We start from the raw sequence: 14827 nt of genomic DNA on the forward strand, positions 1-14827 counted from the left end.
TACAGAGATTATCAGCAAACCAAGATTAAAAATTTTTAAAATATATTCTTGGAATATATTGACATGCAAAAATGTTAAAGTGTATCATTGCAATATAGGATTTGTGGAAGGTCTTCCTGAATCTTGACTTGATGGCTTAAATCTTCATATTTTGTTGACCCTGAAAGTTATTGTCAGCTATTTGAATTCATTTCACTTAGACTCTACCGTTTAAATATCCAACTCTTTTGGTGATTTACTAGTTTAGCAGCAATAGTAACATAATCTGAATTGGGATTTGTCCCTAAAATATATTAGAGTTTAGCTGTTTTAAGAAATCAAAACTTTCTAATAATTCATGCTCGTATGTTATGTGCCTTGATATAATTCCATGAGCTTAACTATTTTAAAAATCTGTCAAGCTATGAGAAACTTAAAAATAGCCAATTCTATTTGGTGATTAAAGATTCTAATCAATAAAAAAACCCAAAACCTATCAGTACATATTTTAGATAAACTCAGAAAATATTGGTTGTTTTTAAATGGGACAAGATTTTGGAATAGGTATCTGAAAACATTTTTTCACTCCAATGTTAAATTATGTAGTGGTAAGTATTATTATACTATTTTCTGCACATATTATTTTGCTTCTTTCTCCTTTGTCTCAGGTTTTTGTGTGTTACACTGTGGTTACTAATTAAACTGGGAATATTTTACTAATTAAACTGGGAATATTTTATTTATTGTGACAAATGTTTATGTATACTGCATTAGGAAATATATCATTTCATAATAGTTCCATAACTACTTTGATATGGAGATTTGGAAAGATAATGAAGGGGAAGTACTAGAACAGGCTTTCTCAAGTTTGGCTTTAAGAAATATTGACTTCAACTCTTAGAATTTCCCAGCCAGTCCAAAAACCAGAGTGCTATTACATTTAAGATTCTGAGAATCACAGTGATTAAAGTCTCTAAGAATTAGAATGCTGGAAGCCATATGTCTTTAAAAAAAAATGAATGTATGAAGTCAGATTAACTTTTTTTTTACCAAATCTTTCTCCTATTCCATTGCCTCAGCTGTCACAAACTATCAGCAGCACAAGACTGAATACAAATGCTAGCCTTTGATATGTGCATTTATGTATGATTGTGTAAGAGAAAAACAATTCAGCTGCTAAGAAAGTTTTGTCACCACTAACTCAACTAAGCAGCTGCTATTATAAGGATGAGAGAAGTATCCCACTTTCTGCTGTCCAGCAAAAATCATTCTATTCACTGCTTGCCTTTTTGCCACCAAACGTTTTAGAAAATAAATGGACATGTCTGTTTAGTTTATACAACTCCATCTTGAGTTAATTATCAGAAGAAGACCTCTTTAATCAATTGCATTGTTAGCTTTGCTGCTTTTGGAGTGAACACAGTTTTTCTGCCACCTTAGCAATTTACTCATTTGATTGTGATAATTGTAACATAAAAGATAATTTGAAACTTCTAATGGAAAGGAAGGTTCAAAAGAATCCAACTGACTGGATAAGCGTACCACACTTCAGATAAAAATATTTTGGCATATTTAAACTGAGAATATATATCTTTGTAAACTTGCATATGAGATTCTCCAGTCTTTCATTGAAAATATGGTCAGTTTGAACTGAAGGAAAAATTGTCTTGTATGAATTTGATATTTGTCTATATATTGTATGTGTATAATTATATATTGTGCTTTAAATAGCCAATGTCATATTTAGGATATTTATAATTTTATTTTTTTAATGTCTTATGTTAATATTTAAATTTAATAGATTATTTCGCTCCCTGTTTCTCCATAGATTTCTTTATATGCAAACTCTTGTCTTCATTTTTCAAAAATTATTTTTCAGGCAATTTTCCTCTAGATAAGGCACACGAAAGAACATTTTAAAAAAAGAACTAAGGATATAGACAAACTACGTGGTCTGTAAATGGTATTAAGATGTCTAAAATAGAGTTCACACTTACAAATGAACAATGGCAACCAAAAACCAGTTATATTATGTATAAAGATCTTTGAAGAATCTTTCTGAGACAATTTATAATAATCTTCCTTTTTTTAAAAAAGTTGCCTTTATATACATTTATTTTTGGATGAGTTGGACAAATATAACCAATACCGGAATCCTTTTGAAGCCCAATTATTTTTATTTCTAAAGCAAATAAATTTATTGGTAGAGATATTTACATATAGTATGAACAGTATCTGGCAATGTTTAGTTATTTCTCTATATAAGTGCAGGAAGCTACATATCACAACAACAATAAGTTGCCTTAGTTGCTATGGAGTTTGGATACTTTCAAAAATGAATTTGGCTTTTTGGTCTTTTGGCACTATTTGCATAATCATAAAAGTTTTTTTTAAAGGAAACTTTATCTCAAGCTTTAAAAGGTTCATAGCAACTACACTCTTATATCTATGTGGTTTTATTAGCAACATTATGGAAGTACTTGACTCTTCCTGTCTTTATTTCTGGGTCTTTAGTTCACGATCCAATGTTTCGCCCTTTAAAGTACTAACCAGGCCCAACCCTGTTAACTTATTTTTGCAGATCAACCAGCTAACATCTGCTATGTGCAACTACTCGCTAATACAAATGAAGCATGAGAGAAATTCCCATATATTAAGGCAACAATTGTATTAGTCCAATTCAAAATTTTAAAAAAGCCAGTGCTACATTGAACAAGTTGTTAAATTAAGCAGAATGGAAAAAAGGAAAGATAGATAGAAGCTTCTTAAATAATGTTTCAACAGAATATGGAAATAAATCACAAGCAGGCAAATAGAACTTCTCAGATTGTATCAGAATATTCGGGACAACCATTAGAAAGAAGAAAATGGACTGATGGATCTGCAATTTACTTTTTCTCCTGAAATTAGCCTAGATATATTTTATATATAATTGTGTGATACAATTTCATGTGATCAACTATTAAACAGTAGTACTCTTAGTATTTTCTAAACAGTGATCAATCAAGAAAGCTCATAGCTCAAAATATATAATCTTAGTTTAAGATGCTTCAGGTATAATATGATTATTCCTGAGTTGCGATGACACAGTGTTAAGGGTGCACTATTGCAGGCTACTCTTGCTGACTGCCAGCTGCTTGCAATTTGGCAGTTCAAATCTCACCAGGCTCAAGGTTGACACAGCCTTCCATCCTTCCAAGGTTGGTAAAATGAGGATCTAGATTGTTGGGGTCAATATGCTGACTCTGTAAACCGTTTAGAAAGGGCTGTAAAACACTGTGAAGTGGTATATAAGTCTAAGTCTATTGCTATTGCTCTACAGAAACCCCCTCATTTATACTGTTTAGGCCAATGCAGAGAAATTCAGTTCAGCTGCATGAAGTTGTTGATAGTATGGGGGTGATGTTCCTCAAGATAAGAAATGACATGGTTAGCCCTATTAATCAACAAAGTTAATGCCCTTCTGAGTATGCTTTTAGAACAAGAAGGCCTATGGTTGCTCATAGCTTTTTTTCAGTTTAGCTTAACCAAGCTTGTTGTCTTGTTATGAACCAGCAGGAGAGCTTCTCTACTCCCACTTAGTCATTTTGTAAGAAAAATATCCAACTTTACTATTTGTTCTTTGCATCAGGAAAACAATTCTACATTAAGAAAAGTTCACTGCACTTTTTTCATGGTTTTTTTTGGGGGGGGGGAGCAGAGGATGTCGTTTGTTTGCTTATTCCTGTGAATTTTCTTCTTTTGGGGAGTTTTGTATTTTCACTTTTGTTGAATAAAAATAAAAATCATTATAAAAAAAGGAGAAAACATTTCTGGTGTCAAAGAAAAGATGGTGTCAAAAAGATATAAGAATAGTTATAAGTAGACGTAATCTATTGAATCCAATGGGACTAATCTAATACAGGGTGTTTTAGAGGAGCCTGGTTGGCATTTGCACTTCACACACAATTAAAGAAGCAGAGATGTAGAGATTCTTCTTAAAGATGCACAGCACATTTCTAAGGCACAAAATAATTTTCCTTGTTTCTTTGGGAAAAAAATTTCCTGTAAAACTTTTTTCCAAAAATTATCTCATACAGGTCTTTCTCTTTTTCTTTCCTCCTCTCTCATCTCTTACCACATCCATGCTTGGTGTCTTTAATATCATGTGGCTATTCTTCTCCCCAAATTAGCTTTTCATCTTCCAATTTCCTCGACCAAAATAATTTGTTAGCAGTTGTGGGAAAAACCCCCCCCCCCCACTTCCTAGAGCATGACATATTTTGGGAAATATTAAAAGAGGCAAAATATTATATTTTCCCAAAGAAGAAATGCAGAAACATGTTCTTAAAGGCAGAAAGTAGCCCCAGTCTTCCTACCACAGGAAAAAAGCCTCAAGCAGAAGAGACTGGTCTTTTGGAATGGAGATTGTATATACCTTAAGAAAGACTGGGTCAATCTATTCATAAACACAACACCTTCAGCCATAAGCTCCCACAAAAGGCTGGGGCTGCTGGGATTGAAAAAGTAGAAAAACAAAGACTTTTAAAAATCACCGAAATCCACTCACTCAGCCAACAAGGTCAGCCACCACCCCAGAAACATGCTGCTGTCACTGAAGTTCATGGCATCCAAATAAACAGATACCCTCTTTCCATGTGGCCTGCTTCTATTTTATTTTTAGCCTCTTTTTCCCGGATTGGAATCAGACTGGATTTTTCATCCAACGCAGTTTAACTTCAGCTCTTAGGAAGTTGACAACCAACACCCCATTTCTAGTGTTTTATTCATTATTTTGCAGTTGAAGAATGTTAAGCTTAAGCTTTGCCCCAAGCTTAATACAGCCAAATGGGTTGCATAAGTATTGGGATCAAAGATCTGTATACATACTCTGTCTGGTTGTGTCTTCTACCCACTTCCATTCTCTTCTAACTTCTTATTTATATTTGACATTTTCAGGAAAAATGGATTTTCCAGGTAACAGTTACAGATGCAGGATCTGCTTCAGTATGGTTTATTCTCTACAGAGAGCATACATATCACATGGACCACAGTCTACATTCAACATGCCAAACAGTGTTGTGCAGACTGACATAATTTTTTGAAAGCTCAACAAATATTAATTATATTCCTTTTTTTGAAAAAGAACTATACAAAAGTATTTTCAACATGACTACTGTAAAATGCATGAATGTAAATGGTTTGTAAGAAAGAGCTTGGGAGAGTAGGTGAGATGCTGCCAAGGAAATAGTAAGATAAGACTGCCTGCAGCTAGACTGTGGGTAGTACAGAAGAGACCTTCCCTAGTTTCTTGAGATGTAAAGAAGATCGAAAGGAGAGAATTGAACTTTTATACTTGCACGTATCTGCCAATGTAGATATCATTTATAACTGTTGCAGTTATGGGCCTTGGGAATTCTCATTTCTTCCAACTGTTTTGCAAGTATATGCTCTATAAAACTTGGTAGTAGTGTTGAAGTGCAGCTAACAATTTTATACAGTAATGTCTGCTTATTAATTTTCCTGTGTGTTAACATTTTTAGGATGCTACTAATTGTGCATCCATAATAAAACTATTCTTTTTCTTAAATAAATTAAAAACTAATTTTGAGTGATTTTTAATTATAAGCTCATAGCTATTATAAGTGAACAGAAGAGGAAAACTGAGTTAGAACATAAGTTTTTAATGAAGATGTACAAATGAATTTTTTTTCTGTATTGCTGTTTGTGCTGTATTCCCAAAAGAATATAATCTCCAACAACATTTTGAAGAAAAACATCATGCTCTCATTAGACTATAATGAGAAAAATTTAAAGTTGTTAGTTTACTGAAAAAAATCTCTCTAGAAAACAGCAGGTTTTCAAGAATATAAATGCAGAAAACAAAGCAGCTTTAAAACTGCAAGGGAAATTGTTGATGTTAAATAATATTTTACAAAAGGTGAATTTAAACAAAAAAGTATGCAGATTGCTGTGTTTGGCTTATGCCCAGAAAAAAGAGCAACATTTGATATTAGTTTATTTCAAATGATTGTTCAAAGACGTAGAGATGACATTTTTTCCAAATTTAGTGATCAATTAGATGAGAAATTTAAATAATTTCTCTTTTATTCAATAACTAATTTTTGTAAAAGGAATCAATACACATTTTGAAATTACTGGGATGTGCTCCACAGCTAGCTGTACAAATGGAAAAGAAATTTGTGATGAAATCATGGCATGTCTTAAACATCGAAACATTATCTGATTTGCACTGATGGGCATCACCCTGAATAGCAAAAACATTAGTTGTTTTTCTTCAGCTCTACCTTGTAAAAGAAATAACTGAACACCAATACATTATTCATCTTCAAGATTTCTTTGATAAAGTTTTAAAATATGATCATGTGTTGTCAGTGGCTGTCAGCTTTTCTCACAGTAATGAACTGAAACAATGAATATTCAAAGTGGTTTTTTTTTTCAAGAAGCAGAAACTGAATGTAATGACTTAGTTTACACAGAAATAAGATGGTTGAATTAATGCTTCAGCATTTTGGTACTATAAAAGACAAAGTAACAAAATAAGCACATATATTGAAACTGCTGCTGTAGAATTTACACCCAAATTACAAGTAATTTATAATATGGAAAACATGAAGATTCCAGAGAAGACCAAAACACTTAAATGCAAGATATAAAGATATAAATCAGTATATCTTTATCTGTGTACTTATCAAATATAAACTGACTGACTTTCTGAAACCAAATCTTGGCATCATATTGTGGAAACTCAGCAACATATTAATTTATCATGTAGCAACAGTAAAGAGTGCCAGTTCATTATTAATAATTCTTGGAAAAGCAATTTAAAGTAAATATATATGCATCATTATTTTTTTTATCTAAATCTACAGTGTTTCTGAAATATTGTATTTACCTTTACCTCTTTCATCTCAAAATATATAGTATAAAACTATAAAAGATAAAGAAAAGAATGAACAGTATATTTATAAACAGAATATAACTTTTTAATAATATTGCTATAGGCTTTGAAATGAAATCTATTGATGAACCGTTCAGCAGAGAAAGAAAGAAAAAACAGTGCACAATTCATTGTCACAAAATATAATGCAGCTATTAGCTTAAGAAGTTTTGTAATGGAAATTAGAGGATTTTTAAAAAAAAAATACCAGCATCCATCAATTATGAGATTTTTAAAAAATGCCAATTGACCTACTTTGCAGACTAAAACACAATTATCATTGGTAATCACGCTTTGTAATAAACAAAATAAGTTTATCTCGCTTCTTCTGTGTGTATGCGTGTGTATTAGAAGAAAAGTTTATACACTATAAAAAAACTCAGACTGATCAAGAAACAGAATGTAATTAAGTTAAAATTGAAAAAAAAAAGTAACCCATATAGAATAGACATTTCACATATATGTGCATTTCTGGAGATTTCTAGAAAAAAACAAAAACAATGGAAGTTCAGTTATCTTTAAATCCTGCAGTTTGTTCTCTGCAAGGATAAGGATTATGCGTGCTGAAAGATACAGAGCCAGCTGAATCACCAATCCAGAAAAGTCTGGGTCGGTATGCATAAAATTAGTATGTATCAGCATAGATATGCGTAGTTCATGCCCATGAGATAAGAAAGAATAATAGGACGGTATAACAGATAACTTGAATGTTAAGGTGGAGTGGATGATTAGCAGTATTATCTGTTTTTATTCAATCATGTACTAATGTGCATAATGCATTACAAGAGCATAGTCTTCAGCATCCTGTGAATAGGCTTAATCAGTCTTCTGTGATTTTTAGTACTCAGCTAATACATGTCATTCAAGTGCATTAATCTGGGGACAGTGGATGCATTTTTCTTGAAATAAAATGTCTGCAAATAGAAATGTGCCATGAATGGCAAAATGCTTCTGCCATCAGAATCAACTGATTATAAAGCATATTGATGGACATATTGTTCCATGTAATGCACGTATAGGAGACAGAATGCTAAAAATAAAGATCAGAATTCTCTGCCCAAAATAGTCACTTTCACTAGCATACATAGTTCACGTATATTGTTTGTATATATATTTTAAGCAAAATTCTTGTCTTTCTAGACTGTACACTGTACCTAGGATTTGGAAGCAGAAAATACAATAATTGGTGTAGAATAGAGTATACAATTCCTTGAACTTGCTAGAAGGGGGTGATCATGGGATAAAAAAAGGCAGGGATTTATACTTAAAGAGAAAAAAATCCCTTCAGTTTGGATCAGTGTAATTATAGTAGCAATCAAACAAACTGCTTCCCCAGAAAAAGTTTGGTTATAATAATATGAGAATAATATGCGAAACATACATTAACTATTAATAGGAATTAAAAAATAATTTACAGATTCCATCAGGAATGAAACTGATTCAATTCCAGGTTTGGCTTACCTTTGTCCAATAGGGAACAATATTCCATTTAGTTTTTTAAATGTGCAAGGTGTCCAAGATAGAAGACTTTGATTCCCTTTGTTCCTTTTATGAATTAAATGGAACTCATGATAGTTCACCAGCTCCAGTTGGGCAAATTTTCCATTGGGGAGAATGAGGATGTTTTTATAAGAATAGTAAAAATGTCCTTCTGACAATATTATACAGAAAAACCTACCATATATAAGATAGTTTGCTGTTTCCCTATCAATAGATTCCATACATTTTATTGGTCACATACAATCAGTATGGCAAAGAAGGGGAAGTCTAATTTGTATTTCCTTGTGAATATTTATTGTTTGAAACAGAGATGAGTATGTAAGAATAGAAGATCCTTTTCAGATAGTACTGCAGAAATCCATAGTGCTTGCAAAAAGTAATTTAAGTTCAAAAACTGTATTGGTTTCTATTAATACCTGTCTTTCTGGGTCAATTTTGTTACATTTACTTAGTCTTCATTTTCTTGAAATCACTGAATGAATATTTTACAGTATTTGAACTCCCCTAAAAGTATATATTTTGTGCATAAAGTTCCCAACAAATAATTTTTATTAAATATCTCTGCATTCCTTCTAAATTGTCTTGATAAACAGAAATCACTGATTTTGTCTGATCAAATTCAGTAATAAGTTTGTGGTTTTATGCATTTTTAAAAACTCAAGAAGTCGTTTTCCTGTATTATAGGAAATTTAACAATATTTTCTGTATAACAATCATTAATGAATATTGATGGACCTGCTATCATATTTTGTACCTACTCTCATCTGTGGACTAAGCAAATATCAACTGACCAAAGTCATTCATTTAGGGAGTGGGAGAGTCTCAACAATTATCAACAATTTGTGAGGAATATTGTAGAGAAGGTAATCAGATAAAAGTTGCAGAGGATCTTGGAGGAAATGGATTTTCTGGATCTGTTTCATTTAGATTTCATAGTGGGTCATAGTACAGTGTTAATCATGCTTGTTTATAACCTTTGCTGTAGATGTATAAAGTGCATCCATCTTTGAATTCCTTGATCTCTCACTAACTTCAGATACCATTGATCAAAATATCCTTCTGGACTGGCTTCAGGGATTGGAAATGTGAGGCATTCTGTTGCAGTCATTCATCTCTTTTCTAAGTGTCAGTCAGTGTTGATAGGGGGGAAATTGCATTGACATCCCTACACTTGTGGGATGTCTCAGGCCTCAGTATTCTCATCACCTCTGTTTAACATCTACATGAAACCACACCTGATGGTCTTCCTATATTTACTGCTTGAAAAGAAGGTGGCAGCTGTGACAGGACACACTCTGAACAGGTTCATCTTGTGCACCAATTACACTTTCCTTGACTGGAAGGCCTCTAAGATGGTTACTTAGGCCCTGATCTTCTAACAGATTAGATTATGCTTTCTACATGGAAATTATTTGATTATTGCACAGCACTCTATATGGGCCTGGCCTTGGAGAACATCAAGAGGCTACATATGGTTCAAAATGCAGTAATGTGAGAAGTAATGAAGCTTTTGATTATGTCCATGTGTCACTGATACTATGGAAGCTGAATTAATTGCCAGTCAGTTTCAGGTGCAATTCAAGGATTACAGATACTTCTAAGCCACTCAGAGTTGCTGGGAGTATTATTATTATCCATCACATAAAACCTGGTATCTGAGAATCCATTTATGTCCAGTTGTTTCTGCCTGCCCTCTATCAAATGCTGTCATCTTGCAGGACTGAGGAAGTGTACCATCTGTGTTGTGATCCCCACCTTCTGGAACAGCATGCCCCCAGACATATAGACTGCAATCTTTGTCTTGGGATTCTGGAAAGCTTGTAAGAGCTGGCTCTTGGCCAAGGCCTGGGGTTTGTGGAGTCCCTGTTGTATTGTTATGATTGCTTTATTTTGAGTTGCCTGTATAGTTTTGTGTTTTTAAGTTTTTTTTAACTATTTTTGTAAACTCTCCAGAGCCTGCTAGGATGGGAAGTCCTTAAAAATATAAACAATACCACAACACCAGAGCGCTAGAAAATGGTCCGAAAAATGCCCCCCAAACAGCCTGTTGTTTGGATGTTTTTTGGGCCATTTCCAGGCCATTTTTGGGCCATTTTCTGGCGCTCTGGGGTCTGTGAAGACCAGCTGGCAAGCGCACATGCACATGCATTTCAGTTTGGGCACTTGGTGCCAAAAAGGTTTGCTATAACTGCAATAAGTGAATGAACATGCTAAATCAACTCTAAACAACTGGGTGTCTGAGGAACCTACCATAACAAAACAAGTCTTGGAAACACTGAACTAATCTAATTTAAGGTACCACTTAAATGTATAAAAAACGATTGCTAATGAGGATAGATGGCATGTAGACATACCTATATGTAAAGTTTCATATAACTGAAATAAATATTTGATGATTTCTGATATGAAGAAATTGATACTCTGGTCCCCAAAAATCTTTTTTATTTATGTATAAAGCACATACAGCAAAGAATAGGGAAGAGCACAGGATGCAAAAAAGGTGATGTTAATTCAAAAGTAAGAATGAAATGCTTTGGGACGATTAGTAGTCTCTGAATCATATGTGAAGACTGAATCTGTTGTATTTCCTCTAGATTAAAAAGAAGAAAATCAGACTGTGAAATAAAATAGTTGTCTTTTCATAAGTAGGCATCAAGGCCTTCTCTCCTGATATTTCCTACAGGGAAAATTGCATTTATTCAAGCCATGGTTTCTTTTCTAAGAGTCCGTCTTTGATGACAAGTAAGGATATTTGTGAAAGATGTACGCCCTTTAGTTCTTGATCTTTTCTTTAATTTCTTCTGATGTTTGAGTGAAATTCCGAGTTCCTCCATTATGGCATTAAAAGAAAGACACTGATAAAAGATAGGAGAGAAAAATTTATTAGAGTTAACAGCAGATTTCTACCATGTATTTAATAGAATTTAAACCTGGCTGTAAATGTGACAGTCATATCTTATGAAAATAATTATGAATATAATGGTGATTATATTTCACCAATTATTATCATCTTTATTGTTACTGTTTGATTATATATTATTAATTTTTGGACCAGAAAATATAGTCAGTTCTTTTTTCAGCCTTCAATAGTTCTTGACTTAGCTGTGATTTTCCCACCCTGTATGAGGTGCACTGTGGCTAATAGATCTCAGAATGTACATAGTAAAAAAATAAAATAAAACCAATATAAATTTTAAAAAACTATAGCAGTACAGCCATGAGAAAAACAAAATAAAATAAACTATATCAAGATAAGAGTACTTAAGATCCAACAACAGAATTACAGCAGTGTGGAAAGAAGGTTTTGTTTTCTTCATTTAAATCTGTGTCATTTGCAATGCAAGCCAGATTCTTGTTTCTTTGATAAACAAATTAGTCAGTTGCAAGTTGCAATGCTCATTTTAAAAAGCAATTTTGAGATACATCTGTATCTTAACAAGAGGAATCGCTGTAAATAATCAAAACCATATGTTAACTGTAGTGATAGTCTTTAAACTGTAGAACTAAGTTTTCTACACCATTTTTAAAGATTAAAGTCCTGATCAATTACTGTCTTGTAAAAAAAGAATATATTGTAGGACAGGGACTGAAAAAGTCGTAATTAAACAGGCCAAGTGATAAGGTTGTTCATGGCCAAGAGGGAACTTGTTTTTCCCCTTTTCCATCTGTTTTATTGAAAATGAGTTTTGTTGTTCGAAAAACACCTGCAGTATGACTGTTTTTGAGGACTGGAGTAGGAAAAAAATGCAACTTTACAGCAAGTAGGCAGGTGTATATATATGAATAGACAATTCTCATATTTATCTTCAAGAAAACACCTTTACTCTGTAGAACTCAACATGCTTTGAATGCAGTAAGTTCCAAATTCAACTCCTAGTTGCTGAAAGAATAAAAAAGCACTCTAGAGAATTGCTGCCTTGAGAGTAGCAAGCCATTTTTCCATATTTCTGTTATAAATTCTGTGTAGAAGTCAAAATCTGTGAATGTAAAAACTTGCATGAAGTTTTTTTTTAAAGTCTGTATTGTTCTTCTTAAGGTCATACTCCCAAGAACATTATCAACTAATGTAAAGATCAGAAATCTATTACCATCACATAGTAAGACAATATTCTTAACATTGAGATAAAAATAGAAGACCCTCAAAATATTCACATCAGGGAAATGAAAACAACAAGAAAACAACATTCAAGGAAAAACCACCTGTGCCATCTAGATGTTCTAATACCTGTGCTTTCTTGGGAAATGAAAATTGTGGTCTGATACATCTGAAGACATAAAAGTTGGAAAGACTGACATAGAATACAGAAATATGCAATAAATGAGTATAATGATCTAATGGTCAGCTTGTATAAAACATGCAAAAATTATTCTTCATCCATATTTTTATATATATAAAATATTTTTTAAAAATGTAAAGGAAGATTATAATCATACATCTTCATTTACTTGAATAATGATTATATTCAGAATAATTAAGATAAGCATGAAACCGGTGCAGAAACTCATTGTAAAAATATTATGCATAATTTAAAATATCCTTAAAATATCAATTTAGATAAAAGGAACAAAGGCACACAGAGAATAAAAAATAATTAAATGACTGAATCCGGAGACGAAAACAATCATAATCACTTTTGGAATGTATTTCATATATAAACATATTAACAAATCAAGGGCCTTAATTATAATCTGAACTACTTTAAGTTATTACATTCAAATTCACACTAAGAAGAGGATCTAAACAGTTTTATATCTAAGCAGTTTTGTACCTAAAATGATTGAATGAAAGTTTGAGAGCTTCCTATCAGTTAATTTCACAATGAATACCAAGCAAACATTGATTGTTGATTTTACAAGTTAAGCATCCTATTTACAATGCTGCGGGAATGGTCATGTTTACTTTTTTGTAAATGTACTGCAGTCCCCAGCAATTGGCAGCCAATCATACTGTGAGGCATTAATAACTTCTGCTCAACCCCAACCATTTTGTACCACAAGATAAATCCCTTTTCACTTTAAAAATAAATTTAAAAGATATATTGTTTACTTGGGTATAATCCACTTATCCTGCCTATTGTGGCACCCTGTACACAGTCTTCATTTCCTGTCATGAGACTATGGTATTGAGAGTTAGAAGGTGAGTGGGCCCCAGATTCCCAGATTATTCACTACAACACAATCTCACACAGTACTTCCATTTTTGCTATAATTCTCACTGTGGAAAAATGGGAGTTCCTAGTTTAAAACAAAGTGCTACTAAAACATGAAGAAGCTGGGGAAAATGTTATAGTAGACACAATCTATCTGTTGGGGTTCAGCGTGATTTAATGTCAACCTGTCCCAAAAAGTCTTTTTTCTTAGAATATTTTTTTTTATTTTGTTCTTTTTATGTTTTTGTTCCTGTTCTATCCATTTTTAAAAAGACATTATAGACAGCAAGAAACCATCTACACTGGCTACAACATACTCAATCACTAGTAGTGCCATCATAAAGTTACTTACCTAACAGCTGTGACTTTGGATTTTTAAACATACATTTCCAAGTGCTGAGCTCCTGGCTCAGAGAAGAGAAAACTGTAGGCAACTACCAAGTTATTGATGCACTCTGACATTCTGTTAAATATCTTATGCATTGAAGCCCGAGTCAATAGTTTCCTTGGCTAAATTGTAAAGGAGGTGATTTCTTAAACTGTGTTTGCAAGGCCTTATCACAAGCCCAGAAACAGTAGGTTTTTGGCATAATGAAGCAGAACAAAAGAACGAACTACAGTATACAAATAAAGTAGGTTATAAGATTCACCGTAGAGTATTTTAGTTATAGAATGTTTGGAAAAGAAAGACCTCATTAACTTATTGATAAAGATAAACATATAATGTTTTAAAACCTCATTTTTACATTCACTCCAAAGAAAAAGTATGATTTTAATTAATTCCATCTGGGAAGTAAAATGAAGGCAAATTATTCATGTCTGAAAAAGATGAATCATACAAAAATAATCCATAGTAGTTACTGATCCCAATGGAAATACAGATGCAAGCAGCAAGATATGTAACTGTTAACTGCTCTAAGTCATGCAAGGCCAGCACGAATGAGCGTTCCCACTGGGGTAATGGAACAAGATTCGTATTTTTCGCCATATGGTTAAATAAATGATAATGCCCATGCACTGCATTACAGATGAGGATTCTATCTGATTGCTATTGGCTGTTTTAAATCCAGAGAGTTTCAGAATAGCCACGCTCACACACACTTGTTCTGTACAGAACTTTTCATTTGAGGAGTGCTTTGACATTTCCGCACAAGACCTAGCTACCATACCTGTACAGAAGTACAGGATGATGGTTGCTGCAGCACAATCAAAGCTCCACCATTTTTAATAATTATATTAGTGCACAGATGGATGGGAC

At 33.0% G+C, this 14827-nt stretch overlaps 1 protein-coding gene across 7 annotated transcripts in view; it reads right to left on the reverse strand.

Moving 5' to 3' along the window:
- Positions 1-10844: 10844 nt before the first annotated feature.
- The window catches only part of GRIK1 (glutamate ionotropic receptor kainate type subunit 1), a 151887-nt gene continuing 147904 nt past the window's right edge, over positions 10845-14827 (reverse strand). For 5 of the 7 annotated variants that reach the window (XM_087721580.1, XM_087721579.1, XM_087721576.1 and 2 more), the window contains one exon: positions 10845-11274. In XM_087721580.1, coding sequence (XP_087577706.1) covers positions 11119-11274 — 156 coding nt within the window. In that variant the 3' untranslated portion in view covers positions 10845-11118. The remainder of the gene's footprint in view (positions 11275-14827) is intronic. The other 2 variants (XM_087721577.1, XM_087721575.1) reach the window with 1 other exon arrangement.

Source organism: Thamnophis sirtalis, unplaced genomic scaffold, assembly GCF_051295495.1.
Source record: "Thamnophis sirtalis isolate CommonGarterSnake01/CBP01778 unplaced genomic scaffold, rThaSir2_p1.2 scaffold_8, whole genome shotgun sequence".
NCBI lineage: Eukaryota > Metazoa > Chordata > Lepidosauria > Squamata > Natricidae > Thamnophis > Thamnophis sirtalis.